This window comes from Indicator indicator, chromosome 14, assembly GCF_027791375.1.
Source record: "Indicator indicator isolate 239-I01 chromosome 14, UM_Iind_1.1, whole genome shotgun sequence".
Taxonomy (NCBI): domain Eukaryota; kingdom Metazoa; phylum Chordata; class Aves; order Piciformes; family Indicatoridae; genus Indicator; species Indicator indicator.
In genome coordinates, this window is record NC_072023.1 from 12,015,763 (window position 1) to 12,033,572 (window position 17,810).

The following is a 17,810-nucleotide window of genomic DNA, read 5'->3' on the forward strand; positions in this document are numbered from 1 at the left end:
CTGTTTACTTTTCACATCCTTCTACCTGCATCAGAAACTCATGGTCACTGTTAGGTAAACATCATAGCCAGCAGTCTTCACAGAGAAACTGAGCAAAAAATGTTCCACATTGAAGAAGATTCATGTACAGTAGAGGGTCTTGACATGAATATGTCTCTGGGACTTAGATTTCTTGGTACCACATAAGCATTGTCAGGAAGTTGGTAGGAACTGCTGATCTTTATGATAGTGATGGGCCTTTTGTGATAACAAGGGTACTAAATTGATGCTTCTTTGGTCAATTATGCTGGCAGATCAGGAATCTTTTTCACAGTGATAACTTGCTCAATCAAGTAAACTCCCTTGACTCTTAGCCTGCCTGTTCATTTCTCTAGCAGCTGTCTGGTATGGGTGCAACTTGCACACCTCTGCTCTGAAAGGATCACAGTGTCTTAGGTGTTAAATGTGTCTTAAATTGTCTCAGTTAAATCAAAATGTTTGCAGCTTTTTTTACTTTGAATATTTGATTTCTCTTTTTCAGAAGTAAGCACACTGAAGGATCTTTTTGGCCTTGCTAGCAATGGTATGTTTGTCAGTTTTGTTTGTTTCTAATGGTGTGCATCAGAAGACATTTTTAATCTACACACACACACATCACATTTCTAAACAAAATAATATTCCTTGTCTGCAGAACATGACGTGTCCATGGCAAAGTATAGCAGGTTACCGAAAAGGAAAGAAAATGAAAAGGTAACAAACATGAAAGGGAAATGGAGAAGTTTTTATCAGCTGTTCTGTCTGCATCATTGTTCTCTTATGAACTTAGAAGAGTTCATCAATTAAATTCACAAGAGCTCAAGTGTATTTGTAATTTCATTTCCAGGCAGACACAAAGCTCTGATATCAGTTCAGCACAGTTATACTTGTTTTCTCCGAGTTAGGCAAGTAACCAAGTGTTGTGCTGAACTGGAGCTGTTCAGATCCAGGGGGCCTCTTCAGACAGAGGCAATCCAAATGTCTATAAATAGATTTCTGTAGGCCTACTGTTGTACAGTTGGTGTGGTGATGCTATACCACTGGGCACAATTCACTGTGAACTGTCAAGAAGCCTTGTGTCTGCTGTTGATAAAGCATTCCATTTTCCCCATCTACCTTCCTGCTCAATGTCACTTACAGTACACAATCCTGATGGGATTGTTTTACATTTCTTCTTCTTTGCCCACTGGACCTACTGTTCCAAAATATATCCCTGTATGCCAAGAACTGTGTGATTTGCCCTATCCTAAGAGTGCCTTAGCTCTACAAGATGGTCCTTTAAAGGAAATGCATTACAGACATAAAGTGATTAGAGTATATCATGAATTATTCAACCCTGAATTCTGCATTTTCAGGCTTGTATTGTGATCTTAGCTGCAAATAAACTTCTTGCACTGTGATCAAACCTAGAAATTTAGTTGTTGTAGCTAGGTAGTTTATAGTCACAGAGGCTTCCCAGATACTTAAATATCTTGACAGAGAAGGGCTTGAAGTACTTGCTTTGGATTTTGGATTTGCTCTCTTAGTTTCTTATCCTTCATTTTAATGTGGAGATGTTCTGTAATGAGTGTTGTTGAAAGGTAACTTGAGTATGCACTTTGTCAACTTCTTTATCAATTCTTTTATTCAGCTTAAGGCAGAAGTGGCAAAAGAAGTGGCAAATGCAAGAAGAAAGCAGCACCTTTCATCTCTGCAGTATTACTGTGCCCTGAATGCTCTGCAGTACAGGAAGAGAGTGGCAATGATGGAACCTATGCTCGGATATACACGAGGACAGGTATGGACACTTAGACGTGTCCCTGGGAAAGGGAAAACATTGTCACTCTGAATTATAGTTTTTTGAGGACTGACAAGTGATAATGAGGGAGGCAAAACCTTTTATTTAGCTTGCCTAGATTATCAGACTGATTTTGCTCATGGCAAATAGTTGAATAGTTGATGTTCAGGAAAGACACAGGTTAAAAAATAAATCCACGACACTTACATGCAAAATCAGCCTGAGGTTAATTTTTCATGGCTAAGCTATCAGTGCAGCAGCATTTACTTGCACTGTTTACTCTGTCTGCACAAACTCTCCTATGTAGCAGTTCTCTTCCTGGCACATCATGTTCAGCATACTGATGAGAAGTGTACACGATAGGGAACAGAGCATGCACTGGAGAACTGGAAGACAGAACAGTAAAGTGGATTGAGCTTAAGGCTGGCAAATCCTCTTTCTAATCCTTATTCTCCCAGCAATTTTATGGAACGTCTCTCAAGTCTGTAAAATGGGGTAGTAATACTGATGATCTAACTCTCCAGGATGTCAGGAGGATCAACAAACTAGTATTTTCACAGTGCTGGATTCTTATTACCACCCATTTGAAGGGTTTGTTGTGCTTTGATCGGTGAAAGAAAGCATTGGGGCAATGAGGTACAGGCTGTAAAACCAGAAAAAGTGGATGCGGTATTCTCTTTGAGATTGTAGTGTGGATCACAGATCTCCATGGTCCTGTGTATTTTGCAGATCACATGTCACATATAAAATAGGTAAGAAGAGAGAATTCAGTCACTTTCTCCACCATGGGAGTTCACGCTGTTTCTCTACCATAAGACTGAGTGAGAGAACTGCATTGGTTTCATTTACTGAAAGGCAAACAGAATTCTCTTTCCCTGTATTTTATCTGGCAAAACTGCCGTATCTCAGTACTTTATACAGGAAAGTCTTAGGTTGTCTGGGAAATTAGTTGAGAAGCCAGAAGTCAGTTGCTATTGATGCCTAAATATTGTGAACTGCCCCCCAGCCCAAGTCTGTGTTTTTTAAACAAGCTAATTGACTGCACACACATGCTAGCCATGTCCATGCCTCACACATTCCTCAGGAGATCTAAGTGATGGCTCTGTGCCCCACAGCAGATAATGAGGCCAAGTCTATGGGGAGTGCTTTGCTGCTGTTGCATGCCTGCTGAGCCATACTGGCTAAGTGAATTCATCTTCTGTCACAAAATGTGAACTTTGGCCTTAGTAGCTCTTTTTAGCTCTTTCAGTAGAACAAAATCCAAGGAAAATCTTTAATGGCTACAACCTAGCTAGCTCTGCTACACTTCACCACTTTCCTGACTGATCATGCTGTAGCAGTTTAAATGTTTCCTGGTTGGAGGACTGCTAAATTTAATGGCCAATTTATGTCCCCTTCCTTTTGACACGATGACATTGCATGCGGTGGCTTGTAACACCATTAGACCAAATTCTGTACAGTAATAATATGGGAGAGGCTACCTGTTCCCTTATTTCAGTCATTTAGTAAGTTCATTAGAAGCACACCTGTCAGCAGCAAATAGTCTGTGTACATGTAAAAGAGTTCATGAAATTGTGGAAAGCTGTGAAAGTGAGGAATGCAGAGAAAGGCAACACAGCTGTTTTAATTGTGTATTTGATTGTTAGCCCAAAGCATCGTGGGATTGCTGTTAGCAATCTATTATTTGTCTTCCAGAACCAAGATGACTTCCATCGTCTGATTTTTTATTTTTATTTTTGTATTTTTCAGATCAATTTTTTTAAGAAAGGAGCAGAGATGTTTTCCAAAAGAATGGACAGCTTTTTATCATCTGTTTCAGACATGGTTCAAAGGTAATGCAATACTTTTTTTTTTTTTTAATGTCATTCCACTGAATTCTCAGCAGTAGCACTCTAACCTTCAGCACATAATACAGTCCCTTATTTCTTTCTGAAGAGATTCCTTCCATGCTTGCATTGCATTGTTGGGCATACATTGTGAAAGCAGCAGGTGGAATGGAGTTGTTTGTACATGTAAAGGAAAAGGCTGCCAGTGCACTGCAGAGACTATTTTTACAGTATAGTCAGGAGCTGTGTACTGTAAAGTGTTCACATGCTTTCTTATTTCCCTCTGTCTTCATGGAAACAGAAGCTGGGAATTTCACCATGAAGCAAGTTAAATGCATTCTGAATTAGAGGTTTTTGTATTTGGTGGGTCTTCTGTAACAATAGGAATAATGCATTAACTTCTCAAATAAGGATTTAGTGCCTATACTGTCTGCTGATGTAGCTACCCAAGGCAAACAAACATCTCAGAGAACATTTTCATTGCATCCAATCCAGGCTGTATCAGTTGAGTTCAATCTTCTTTCAGCTAAGTCTGTATTTCAATGAACTGCCCCTGATTTTGTGTGAAGTTTTTCTTATACCCTCCCCCATCCATCCCCTATTTGCAGTGATGATTGACATTTTATAAGTCCCTGCAGATGTTAACTTTACAATACAATTAAATTGTAATCATACTAGAGAAAAAAATAATCATATATTTTAAATCAGCTGAAACACTAGACTGAGTCCTTCACCTTATTGCTTCATACCTTTCAAAATGGACTGCAGCCAAATCCTTATTTATTCTGACTCTGGTGGCATTTTAAATAATACATACTTGTTAATTTGAGAACAACCTCAGAAGTGATTGCCCTTTGTAGTAGATTTTTTCACTTCCTGTACCTTTCTACTTATATATCTTTTCAGACTTGGTTCTGAAATAAATCCCTCTACAGTCTACACAACGTTTGTACAGACTGGAGGACAGATTTTAAACTCCCTTCAAATAGTTCCCTTTATTTTAGTAAGGTTAAAACATCTTGCTTGTGTCTTACAGGCACAGTGAGGATCCTGCCACTGGATCCTCACTGTAGAATAAGCCCTTGTTTCCCACAGTCTGCTGGATTTGAATTCTGGGTAGTACAGAGTAGTAAATGGAAGCAAAAAATAGCCTGCTCAGTTGTTCTGCTTGAGTCTGTTTTTTCAGTCTGTCACACAGTGAAGCTTCAAAATGCAACTCAAATGTTACTGGTACAGGAGTGTGACATCTTTGGGGAAAAGAAAAAAAAAAACTATCTAAAGAGAAGCTGGCAAAATTCTGAATGAAGCTGTGCAGCCTAGAATTACTGACACAAAAAAAGATTACACAGCCCCAAAAAACTCCGCTGCCCACTTCTTTCCTTCCTTAGTGCTGGGGATCACAAGGCCTCAGTGAGTCAGATTTGCTTGCTGGTCAAGCTAAAAGCTTTTTATTTGTCAGATTTGTTTTCTTGGAACACCAAGCTGATCAGACCCATTGTGCAGCTGCAGACTCTCAGCAGTGTTACAGTCTTGCATCTATTGAAGCTGATTGATTACCAACCTGAGTCTTCACATTTATAAGTGTTTTCATTTATACAGTGAATATTGCTAACAGTGTAAAAACACTCAGTAACCAGTTGGTCTAATTGTCATAAATGCATCTAACTTCACAGCTGTTAGCTTATTTCTCCTTTCTACCGTGGAGATAGGAGACATACACCTTAGGAAGAGAAGTCCAGTCTCAGGAACCATGAGGATTCCAGGGCAGTTTTGTCAGAAGCAATTTGTGGTGCAACAAAAATGACTGATTGAAAGTTTCATTGAAATAGCACTTCTATAAAAACTGACATCACTGTTCCATTTCATTGCAAAATGGAATTTAAATAATTCTTACTCTGGCATTTACTGATAGTGTTGAAAAGCACTGGCTTGCAAAATATTGTCTGCTTCAGATCTGATGATTTTACTCAGTATTTGTAACTCAGCGTATCATGTGACTTGGCTACATGGTAAGATGCACACAGCTGGTCTCATTTTGGAGGTGCTGTGGGAGTTTAGGAAGTTTCATCTTTAGCCTAAAGATGTGGAAAAACTGGAAACAAGCTAAGGTGAAACAGTCTAACCACCATGATGCAAGAGTGACTCTTCATCTGGTCAGCCAGGCGGGGCTAAGTGCTGACTTAAATGTAGCAGTGTCAGATTACTTCAACAGTTACGGGATCTCACCAACTTCTACAGAAGACTGGGGAGGAAAACAGGGTAAGAGTCTTACATACTTGCCTTGAACTTTTCCACAGGCTGTTTGCACCTGTCAGGATAGTGAACTACTTGGATCTCTGGTCCTGTTCTGTACACCTGCATTATGTGCTCGTCTTCTTCAAAAGGTTTAGCCACTTGGGCAGGAAGTAGGAAGAAAACTGCTTATTGCACAGGGGCAGTTATTAATGACTTTCTGAGGTATGCAGCGACAAGTATTCTTATGTTCTCACCCCTGGAGTTTTCTAGTAGCCTGAATACAGTTAATAACTCCTCCAGTTTGGAAAAGTTAAGAAAGAAATCAAATATTTGCTAGTATTGTTTCTCTGAAAGTCAAAGTACTGACCTCAAGAGGTCACCTAGTCCAGGATCAACTAGTCCACTTTCCTGCTGCAAGCAGGGTCAGTTAGAGCAGAGTGCTCAGTGCTGTGTCCAGTCAAATTTTGAGCATCTCTCCATCTGCTTCTTTCTCACATGTGGCACAATTAGTATCTGGTTACAGCTTGTGTCCACTGTCTCTCATCCTGTTGCTTTGCACCTCCAGGAAGGGTGTAGCTACATCTGCTGTATCCCCTCCTATCAGGTAGTTAAGCTATCAGTAAGAGTCTCCTCCCTAGCCTTTGTTTCATGAGGCTGAAAAACAATTCTCATAACTTCTTCTCAAGTCACATGTCCTGGCCCCATAGCTGTCTTGGTGGCTCTTCATTTGACTTTGTTTCTGTCTTCCATATGCTGGGGTACCAAAGTAGATGCAGGACTCCCGTTGGAGTCTAACAAGTGCTGAACAGGCAGGAATACTCACGTCCTTTAGCCGTCTGGTTATACCACCAGTTCATGCCACCCGGGATGTGATTGTCCTTTTTTTGCCACAAAGTCATGGTGCTGGCTTACGTTCAACTTGTCCTCTAGGAGCCCAGGCCCCTTACTGAAACTTGCTTTCTGTCTAGATGCCTCCTATCCTTTCTATTTGCATGGGGATATTCCATCCCAGGCAGGACTTCATACTTGGTTTTGCTGAAATTCATGAGTTTGTGTCTCCCCATTTCTGCAGCTTGGCAAGGTCACTCCCAACAGCAGCCCCCCCCACTCTGCCATATCTGTCAAGCAGTCTTCCCAATCTGGTGTCATCTGCTCCCATGGGTTGTTCAGATTTTGTTAGACTGTAGACCTGAGTTTGACCCATGAGGAAGACCAGTAATAGCTAGATACCAGCTGGGCTTTGTCTCATTGGTTATAACCCTTTGAGCTCAGTAGTCCAGCAATGTTTTCTACTCATCTTGTAGTCAGCTTCTCTAGTTTATATTTCACCAATTTGGCTGTAAGGATAACATGGTAAACTGTGTGGAAGGTCTTGCTGCAGTCAAATGAAACTACTCTCCAATGTAATTTCAACTTTGTTTTGGCTTACAGATGTTAGCTGTATCCTGCTATAAAGTGACTAATGAATGCTTTGGGTTTCTTGTTCTGTTGGGCTTTTTTCAGCATACAGGGAGAGCTGGACACTGAAGCTGAAAAAATGAGGATATCCCAACAGGACTTAACTGCAGTTAATGAATCTGTTTACACCCCAGATTCTGATGTAACTTCACCTGCTATCAATAGAAATCTCATCCAGAAGGCTGGCTATCTTAATCTTAGAAAGTAAGAAGTTTTGCTACCAACTAGTTTAAGTTGCTGACTGTTTGGTATATTATTTATTACTTTTTAATTTTAAGCCAGAAAGACTCCTCAGGTAATAATGTTTGAGACTCCTGAATCACTGGGGTAGCTGTACTCATCAGCTCCTAAGAATCTGTCATCTTTGGAGAAGTGTTTTGAAGCTTAAACTGAATTAGAGGCATTTGAGGCTGTTGTCCTCAAAACAGAAGTTTAAATTCACCTACAGGGATGATTTCCTGTACTCAAGTGGCTGAAAAATTAGAACTTGCTGAGGCTGAGTTCAGATTGTTCCCAGTTCTTAGGGCTAATGGAGATGCAGTGTTTACAAAAAGAAACAGCTATATTTGATAGTTAGTACATGGTTTTCCTTAAATGACCTAGGTCCTTTGCATTAATAAAAGCTTTATGGACAATGCAAGTGCAGAACTTTGTATACCACAAGTAGAACTTCCTCTGCAGATTTTCCAAATAAAGCCTTCCATCAGCTTCTGCAGGAGCTATGTGTATTGGTGGTGAAATACCAATTTATATCCATTTGACTAGTCTTTTTATGTGTGTGAGTAGACATTTATTAATTTCTTGTAGCATTCTAAGAGCTGGATTACAATATAATAGGACTTCATAGCTTGGGGAAGATGGACTCTGAGATACTACTTGCAGATGATATATTTTTTTTAATGGTGATTCTTTGTGCTGAAATTGCTTATGTTGCTTATGGTTTTTTAATCCATCTTAATGGTATTTCATGTCAGTTAATACAAATAATTCTTTTATTTCTTAACTAGGAGATACAGCATGGAATGTTATTAACTTGAGATGGTTGGAATTAGGTTAATTCTTCATCTTTCATTAAGGATTAATCTCTGCTAGGAATAGATGCTGCTTTTACTTTTTACCAGAGACTCATAAAAAAAATTCCAGAGTTGAATGTAAAGTTCAGATTAACACCAGGAGATATTTGCAGTTTCATACTACATGTTTTGAGTCATTTCTAAATAGTAATGAGTCTTTATCACTGCATCTTCTCTTTAGTAAAACTGGTCTGGTGACAACAACTTGGGAAAGACTGTATTTCTTCACTCAAGGTGGCAACTTGATGTGTCAGCCAAGGGGAGCAGTAGCTGGAGGATTGATTCAGGACCTGGACAATTGCTCTGTTATGGCTGTAGACTGTGAAGACAGAAGATACTGCTTTCAGATCACTACTCCTACAGGCAAAGCGTATGAGACAGGTTTTATTTGAGAACAGCCAGTCACACCTACTCTTTCAGATGCTGTTTCATGTAAAACATGTTTGCTATAACAGTTAAGCCTCTTTGGGTTTCCAGAAGGGTGTTTCCAAATTAAAAGCATGTTCCTTCCCATCCTCCCCCACAACTGCCTGAACAGCACATGCAGCATCCTTCAGCTGCAGCTTATTCATGATTTTTATTCCTATGATAGTTAATAGACACAAAGTTGACCTGGAGTCAAGCAGTCCTGGTGTCCACTGTTTGCACTGATAGACTTTGTTTATGTTTTAGGGGTATAACCCTTCAAGCAGAAAGCAAGAAAGAATATGAGGAGGTAAAAATATTTTCTTAACATTGTTGTTCTTGTATACAAGTGAGCTTGAAGACTTCAGTTTCATTTTTCCCTTCCAGTGGATATGTGCCATCAACAACATCTCCAGACAGATATATCTCACTGACAATCCAGAGGTGAGAGTTTATTTCCACCTTTCAGTCTGTTCCTTCCAACCTATTTTCCCATTGTTCTTTACAAGGCAATGTAAAAGTACTTGTGTAGAAGAGCTGCTCTCTCTTGTTTTCCTAGGCAGCTGCAATCAAGCTAAATCAGACAGCCCTACAAGCAGTTACTCCCATTACCAGTCTTGGGAAAAAACATGAAGTTCACCAACCCAGGTAACATTCTCACTTGCACAGACTGGAGAGACTGTACTCAGTCATGCTCTTTTTACAGGGCAACAGTCACCCAGGAGAGAGCCTTGTCCAGGCCCTGGCTTTACAAGCTGGTGTGCTCCAGCAAACTCCTCTACTTCTGATGTTTTATACTAAAAGCTGTAAGAGATGCCAAGTGCTGAGGGTAGTGCTTATTGCTCCACACCACAGCTTTAAAGGTCCTTGTGGTTGCCATTAGGGTTTTGCTGTTCCTTCAGAAACAAACAGTGATTTATTGTAGGGAGTGATTTGTAATGTCAGGAGTGCAGCAGAATCCTCAGTATACACTGAAGGAGCTATATTCTTGCAAATTACCTCAAGTAGTTCATGTCAGTCTGCCACAGGAATATTCCTCATGCAGCTGTCAGAAAATTTGTACTGTTCTCTTGTGCTCATTCAGGTCAATCAGTAAAGCTCCTCTCCTTCCAAAAATGTTAACAAGGCTCTAGGATATGCTTATATGCAAAACATATTTAGGTATCATTTCTTTGTGTCCATGTGATCCTGGCACCTTACTCAGTGGGAATTCTTCAGACTTCATCATCAGAATTGGCTTTCAAACCTAGTGCTGGACTGAAATCCTCCTTTAAGAACCAGTGTGATAAATAAAATAGGGCAAATTTGTGTCACACCGACTTCAACATAAGGAGACTTCTCTGCAAGTTTTGTCAGAAAATTGTAAATTCTTACTCAGATATTTACTTCTAGAAATTCAAACCTTTCCCAGACCTTCTGCCTCTCAGGCTAGTGCTTTTACTATGATACATGATTCTCTTTAATTACGATTGCTTACAGATTCCAAAGATTCCCTGTAGCCATGGGGAATGCAGGTCACTTTCTTTCTAGTTCTATTCACAGTACAACTGCTTCACTTTGCTATACAGATTTATAAATAGAAAAGTGTTGCCAAAGGAAAGAGCTATGAATTGACAGCTAATCTCCCAAGTCACTTTTACATCTGCATGCAACCAGAAAACTTTCTAGAACTAGAACAGTGCTGCTGGTGAACCTAGTGCCTTCCTGTCCCATGGTAAGCTGGGCAGTTATCCCACAGCCCAAGGTAGTGATGGAAACCTAGTGTTTCCTCCTCTCTGAGAAAAGGTGCAGGAAGAAATAGGACCCAGTGCATAACGCTCCTTGACTGTCACACTATAACAAACTGTGGCCAACTAAAGTCTTAAAAAGATCTCAGGATTGCCCCTGTTCCCTGTCTCTGCTGTTGGAACTGGTAATGCAGTGGTATATATGGTCACTAGAGGGCAGGGAGGCAAACAGTGACCTAGTGCTGAAAGTCAGCCCCCACTCAGGTGCTCTACAGTCAAGTTTAATATAGCAGCATTTACTTCTTTGTATCTAAAATTTTTTTAGGAAAAAATAAATCAGATTTTCTTAACGTCCTTAGTAACAGGTAAATAGGGAAATATTTATGTGTATGCATACTAAGTAATATCATTACTTTTTCTTTTCCCCTCCGTTTTCACTTTAGCCAGAATGTAAAGAATATGGAAAATAACAAAATAATTCCTACTGAATCAGCCAGCATTCAGGACTTTACACAACTCATTGCTCCTGGAACACCGATTCAATTTGACATTGTACTGCCTGCCACAGAATTCCTGGACCAGAACAGAGGTGGCAGGTATGGCCAGAGGGGAATGATCAGTCATTTTAACAGAATGATTTCAGAAAGTTAGGTATTGCAGCATGTGTGTGTGGTGACCAGAATCTGCAGTTAGCATTTTTATTCTTATTTTGTAGGCGTGCAAACCCATTTGGGGAAACTGAAGACAGCAGCAAAGATGAGGAGGAAGGTCAGTGCTTCATTTTTCCAGAAGAATTAGTCATGATATTAGACCTAATTCAGCTGTCAGTTAGCTTTCAGAAGCCAATCTTTTATCTGTGAAAACAAACTTTTTCCTTGACAATCCAAGCTGTATTGCAGATTAGGTTTATTTCAAGTGTTCAAATGCAAAAAGATTTGGTTTGCTTCTTACTCGTCTGTCATTCTTCTTCTTTTTTTTTATTGAAGTAGCTGTTAACTTCTTTAGAAATGTTTTGACCGGACTGTAAGATAATTCTGCTCAAGTCTGAGGCTGCTTCAGTAGTCATTGTTTTACCCACATGTACTCTGAAATCCACAATCTAAATCTCGTAAGAGGCCCAGAATATACCTAGCAGCAGCCAAGTGTCTCTTTCAGCACTGTCAGTAGCAGTGCATTGCTCCACTGCAGCATGCAGAAGAGAATACAGTGCTTAGGTGACCACCCTTCGTCTCACTGCACAGGTGGACCTGTGGAGCTCAGCTCAAGGTGATGCTTCAGCCTTTGTGGTGTTTTGTGCAATGTAGACATAGCTGTTGTGGCCTTTGAACAGTCACAGTGAGCAGGAGTCATCCTACTTTACCTTGCTTACCATCGATTAAAGGGAGCCTGATCAAGTGATGGCTTTGTCACCTAATGGCTACTTAGCTGTAAATAGGAGTCTTACGGTGACAGTCAGTGAGCAAAGAAGGATTGCATTAAAAAACCTCACTGCAAGCAGCTGCATGGAAGGTCAGGAGGACATAAAAGAAAGCCAAGGCTTGTGCCCAACCACAAACTTATCACAGTTTGTGTACCTGATAGGCAAAGGAATTTTACTAGCTAATCAAATAAGCCATAAAGGACCAGTTAACACTTTTAACTTGGAGTAAGTACACTTACTCCAAGTCACCATGAGATTTTCAGGGTTTTTTTTACTGTTTTTATTTTTTCCTACTCATTGCCAGTTCAAGGTCTGGTTAAAAGCAGGTCGGAGCACTGCCAGGCTCATAGCAAAAAGTCACCACCAGAATGAAAAAAAAAATAATTTCACTGATAGCCTCAGCTGATAGAAAATTGAATTAGCAACAGTGAAGGAAGTCCCAACTTTTCTCTTCCAGATTCGCTCTTGCAGCAGATGTTCATAGTTCGGTTTTTAGGATCTATGGCTGTTCAGACTGATGACACAAGCGAGGTGATTTACGAAGCTATGAGACAAGTGTTAGCTGCTCGTGCCATTCACAACATATTCCGTATGACTGAATCTCATCTCATGGTCACCAGCAAGAACTTGAGGTACTGTAAAACCTTCTACTTGCCAACATTCGGTTCTCTTCATACAACTTAGGAGTAGTAAAGTATTTTCTAGGTTGGTCTTTCCAAGAATTATGCCCTTTGAAGGAGCGAGATCCTGAGATTCACTCGAGTTTGTCAAAATGTCTCTTTTCTTAATCCGTAGTATCTATAATCCTCTTACCTTCCTAAGTTGTAAGAACATCCTACCAAAATTTAGGGGATGCAATTGGGGGTATAAGGCCCCACAAAGATACAGGAAAAGATGCAAAAAAATGCTGTGGGAGATTCTCATTCCTTACATGTAGTAACAGCAAGAGAGCCATCGCTGTCCGGCTGTCAGCACTGACACTCCAGACTGTGTCAATACCAGACATCCCCTTTAGCAGGAGGGCTTTTGCATCCACACACGAGCCCATACACTCAGGATGCTCAGCAATCTGTGAGTCAGAACAATGCTATGACCTCTATGTGTCAAGCCTCTGAGAGTCAGGGTCTAGAGTTGAACTTTGCCATTCACCAACTTGAAATCACAGAGCATTTGATTCTGTGCATATTTCCTTGTCTGCAAAATTGATGTGGTGGTCACCTTACTCTTACAAAGCACCTTGAAATTGCTAAGAATCACTTTAAAATCATTTACTTTTTGTTCTTTCCTATGCAGGTTAATAGATCCTCAAACCCAAGTCATACGAACAAGTGTAAGTAATTTCCGGTTTGAATTTGGTTTTCTACCACAGCATTGAATACTCAGTCACAGGAACTTAAGCTCTTGACCAAGCTAAACAAATGATTAAAAAAATAAATCTGTTGCTATTCTTCTCCAGTTTGAACTTGCCACTGTGACACAGTTTGCTGCTCATCAGGAGAACAGGCGACTGATTGGCTTTGTGGTCCATCTCAGAGAGACCCCAGGAGAAGACTCCATGAGTGCCTATGTGTTTGAGAGCAACACAGAAGGGGAAAAGGTTTGCACAACATCTAATAACAGACTTTGTTTAGAAAACAGACTGTAGGCTTCTCAGCTTACACATCTGAGAAACAGTGTGATAGAAGCAAGGGCAGCTCAATTTCTTGCCAAGAAAACATGCCTTAACTTGTAAGCCTTTGAGTTTTGTGTTTGAAAAGGAGCAAACTCATAGATAATGCAGCAGTGGCATGTGCAGCAGGGAGGAAAGGCTGCACTACTAACACCAGCATTAAGAAAAGCATGGGCTGAGCACCAGCACTAACAACAGTGAACATCATCTGCCTGAGGCAGACACAGCTGTAAAGCTTTCAAAGACAAGACAGCCACACAGCACCACTGGCTGCTTGCTGCATCTGATAACAACAGACTGTTAGGAATGTGCTGAAGAATTTTTGTAGTAATAAAACAGTAACACTCTTCACATGCATTGGAAAAGTAAATTTTAGTGAATAAAACTGAGCTGAGTACAAAGATGTGCCAGCCAAAGGCAGCTTTGAAGCAGACCCTAAGATACTTCTATGCAGTTAGCACAGTGAATTTTTATATTCCATTTCTGCTTTTAGACCAAGTTTGCAATGACACTTCTGTGTCTTAGTCTCAGTTGAGTAACAACAACAAAAAAAAACCCAAACAAATCAAACCTGAACAAACTTATTTATTTATTTATTTATAGATTTGCTATGCCATTAGCTTGGGAAAGGAAATCCTTGAGGCACAGAAGGTAAGTTTGTTTCTTTCCCCATGTTTATTCTGCTTTGGGTTACACTGTCCAAGTATAGTTGGTGTGTGTGGAAAAAAACCGGGAATGTTCCTCTTAATGAGAAAGTTTTGCAGATAGGCTCTGGGTAGTTCGTGCAAAAATAAACTCAGTTTGACTTTGCAGTTAGCCTGATTCAAGGTAAGATTTGCCACCCTAAATCAAAGGCAGAACTAGACAAATCCAGTTGTTCATGTTTGAAATGGAGCTGTGAACAAAGTTTTCAAAACTCCTCAAACTCTGTGGGATGAGGTCCAGGTAAGTTACCTAGCTTCTTGTAGGTAAATTTTGTATAGATAAAGATGTGACACTAATGTTATTAGTTGCTACAAATTTTTGCTGCTATGATTTCAGAGCAAGCTGGGGAAATGAGCTTTTAGTCACAGGCATCATTTAGAGCTAGCACAGGTATCATTTAGAGTTGGTTTTCTCCTTATTTTCAGCACTTCTATCACTGCCAGATCAGAACGGCAAAAATAAAGGCTCAAAATGAATGACTATTGTTTGTCTTATATATGCAAGGGGCAGTTCTACTGAACCAAAAGGGATTCAGACAGTTAGACTTCGAGGTGTTATTAAAAAAAAAAAAAAAAAAAAAAGGGCAAAACATTAACCAGAAGCACTGGGAAAGCTGTTGTGCTCCTCACCGATTGCTGCAGCCTGCTGAACTCTTGTGGTTTTCTCCAGGACCCAGAAGCATTGGCCCAGCTAATGAAGTCTGTGCCATTCACAAATGATGGAAAGTTCGTGCTGCTGAACGATCAGTTGGAAGAGGATGGAACCATACACGAAGGGGAGGAGTCAGAAGCATAAAACCTGCAGACTGTGCAGGAGCAGGAGGGCATCATTTTGCAAAGATGTCTGGTTTTCTGTCACCTGCACACACAGGAGGCCAGATTCTCAGTCTGCCAGAGGGCACGAGCTGACCTTGCAGTGGCGTTTCCTCGATTTACAACGGAACAACAGTGGGACTTGGCTTCCAAGGCTTTCTGCATTTGTGAATGTTAGGATATTGGTGTGTCTGGGAAGATGACAATCTTTGGGAATGTTTCAGGGCCTAGCTCCTTGCTAAGAGGTAGCTTGGACAGCACAGCTGCCACAAAGGGTTAATGTCATTTCTTCAGATTTACATGGTGAACAGCCTACAGTTCCACTGAAATTAGTGCAAACTGTAATCTGTCAGCTCCTTTAACAAATACCAGGCCTCAGATTTCCTACCATAGTCAATTTTCATACTTTGCATGATTATGTGCATCTGAATGAAGGTTAAAAATGCACTATTTACTTTGTTTTCAGATGAAGTTATTTTTAGTCTAGTTTAAGCGTAACAAGATTTCTCTTTTGTGCTAGCCTATTTACAGAACAATTTGGTAAACACTAGATTTTTCCTATTAATATAATCTATTTTTATATTGCATCTAGAATAAGCTTAGAAAACAAAGTCAAGTGCCTACTCTTACCTTTGTGGGGACCACACTCACAGGTCCTGTAATTAAATAATGGACATAATGTACCTCCTTGATTTATTAGTCTAAATACCACTGACATGCAAACATCAGAAGTAGTCAAATGTGGCATGTTAGCTGTGTGCAGTTCTCCTGGGGTTAGACTTCTTACAAGTTAAGTTGCCAGAGATGATAACTGTAGGACAAATAAGGACTTTTATATTGAGAATTCTTTGTATTTTTAACTTCAGTGACATGCAGCAGCTGAGTCTACCAGCAGTCTTTAGTTTTAAGAACCTGAGCAATAAAATGCTAGATTTTAAGTCTACAATTATTGACTAGTCTCACAGTACCTTCCTGAAACTGGACATTGCATATATTTGGCTAATAAGTTCAGATTTCCTCCCCCCCCAATCCAGTTTAACCTGGAAACATGAGGAAATGTACTTTGCAAGAACAAACAGAAATAAACAGTGTTGGGGGCGGGGGAGTGGAGTGGTATAATTGTGACAGTTGTTTGTATTAATCAAGATAAGGTAACTGGAACAAATGGCTGAAATTCCTCAAGCTTATTTTAAACTTTTCTCAGTCACTTAACTAGGAATCTAGATATTCTGTAAGCAGAATCTGCTAGAGCAGCTGGAAGATCCCAGTGTGCAAGTGTTTGACATGGAATAAGTACATTTTAGCTGGCAGCTGTACGTTTAAAAGAACCATGGAAGAAAACTGTTAGTAACTGACACAAGGCCTTCTTTGTAAATAAAAGCTGAAATTGTCTCATTAAAAAACTGACATCTGCTGACCTGATGTTATTGAAGACGCTAAGAATGAGGTTCTTAAAATTGCATTTATTAACACAGTTTTATGTACAGAATGTTCTCCACTCACAAACCAGAGACCGAGGTAACAAAATACCCTTTTGTACAATGAGTTAAGGAAACATAAGCATTACATTTGGTCCTTTGTACCTGAGAAGCTGAAAACAGCTGTTGTTGGACACCAGATGAAAACTCAAATTTAATTCTGATTACAAACCACATTAGGACCTCCAGAATCTACCCTTCAGCACCAGCAGTTTACTTCACTTCCCAGTGAACCACAGACCGTTTGGGTGCTGCTAGGGGCATCACTTGTCACCAGTCAAAGCCTCTGAGTTGGGCATCAGCTGTGTTCTGCTCCCTCTAACCAGCATGCTGCAAGGAGGTAGGGCTGGGAAAAAGACTGGCCTGGAGCCTGTTCTACCCCTGTTTTTGAAGGAAAAGTCCCTAGAGATCTCATGTCCCTGCCCCAAAGTCCTCATCCTTGCTTTCCTTTTTCTTAGCTCTAGGAATTTTGAGTCAGCACATTTGGTTTAGTTAGGGGTTTTGTTTTAGCTCCATTGTCTCCAAACAACTCATTAGGATCCATTTTGTTCCTATAATCAGAATAGGAAGGCAAAAGCAATAAAAACAGTAGTAGCACCACAGCAAGCAGTCTGCACCCCTTCCAGTTCCTTGTGGGAGTAAAAAGGGATTTGATGCAACTCTGACACAGAGGGATATGTGACACCACATCCAAGACCCACCTTGCACTTCAAATGAGGAAAGCTTCTCTGTGTATAGACTGCTACATGGCAAAAAGAAAGAAAGAAATACAAACTACAATCCTGTATTAGCAAGAATAGCTCTATTATCACTGTACATACTTGTGTCTGTATATATTTTTGTGACATATAGCATACATTCAGGTCTCCCAGATTAAACAGGGTTCTAAAAAAATAGGCTTAATGTCTTTCCTGTGGAACTTCCATTACCAGAACCACATGAATTTGTTACCCACCACACATTAGGAAAATGCACAATTCAATTTATGTTCAGCTGCAAAGTATTGCCCATCTCAGTGTCCTTCAAAAAAAAAAAAAAAAAAGATGAAAATACAAGTGCAGATTTTGTTAGAGCACAGGCAATGTCCTGACTGCACACAGCTACTCTAGCACCTCCATCCCAGGGGAAGCAAACACCATCTTATGTGCTGGGGAAGAAGGAGATGAAGTTCTTGGCTTGGGGTGGCCAAGTGCTAAAGTGAATTCAGATG

At 40.2% G+C, this 17,810-nt stretch overlaps 1 protein-coding gene across 2 annotated transcripts in view; it reads left to right on the top strand.

The window, feature by feature from the left end:
- Window positions 1-15,200, top strand: part of APPL2 (adaptor protein, phosphotyrosine interacting with PH domain and leucine zipper 2) — a 33,642-nt gene extending 18,442 nt beyond the window's left edge. The window contains exons 6-21 of one of the 2 annotated variants that reach the window (XM_054386518.1): window positions 521-574; window positions 671-729; window positions 1,646-1,792; window positions 3,542-3,624; window positions 7,357-7,515; window positions 8,566-8,754; window positions 9,057-9,099; window positions 9,177-9,233; window positions 9,349-9,437; window positions 10,960-11,112; window positions 11,232-11,284; window positions 12,394-12,568; window positions 13,230-13,266; window positions 13,393-13,533; window positions 14,209-14,256; window positions 14,980-15,200. In XM_054386518.1, coding sequence (XP_054242493.1) covers window positions 521-574; window positions 671-729; window positions 1,646-1,792; window positions 3,542-3,624; window positions 7,357-7,515; window positions 8,566-8,754; window positions 9,057-9,099; window positions 9,177-9,233; window positions 9,349-9,437; window positions 10,960-11,112; window positions 11,232-11,284; window positions 12,394-12,568; window positions 13,230-13,266; window positions 13,393-13,533; window positions 14,209-14,256; window positions 14,980-15,105 — 1,613 coding nt within the window. In that variant the 3' untranslated portion in view covers window positions 15,106-15,200. The remainder of the gene's footprint in view (window positions 1-520; window positions 575-670; window positions 730-1,645; window positions 1,793-3,541; window positions 3,625-7,356; window positions 7,516-8,565; window positions 8,755-9,056; window positions 9,100-9,176; window positions 9,234-9,348; window positions 9,438-10,959; window positions 11,113-11,231; window positions 11,285-12,393; window positions 12,569-13,229; window positions 13,267-13,392; window positions 13,534-14,208; window positions 14,257-14,979) is intronic. The other variant, XM_054386519.1, reaches the window with a different exon arrangement.
- Window positions 15,201-17,810: the final 2,610 nt, after the last annotated feature.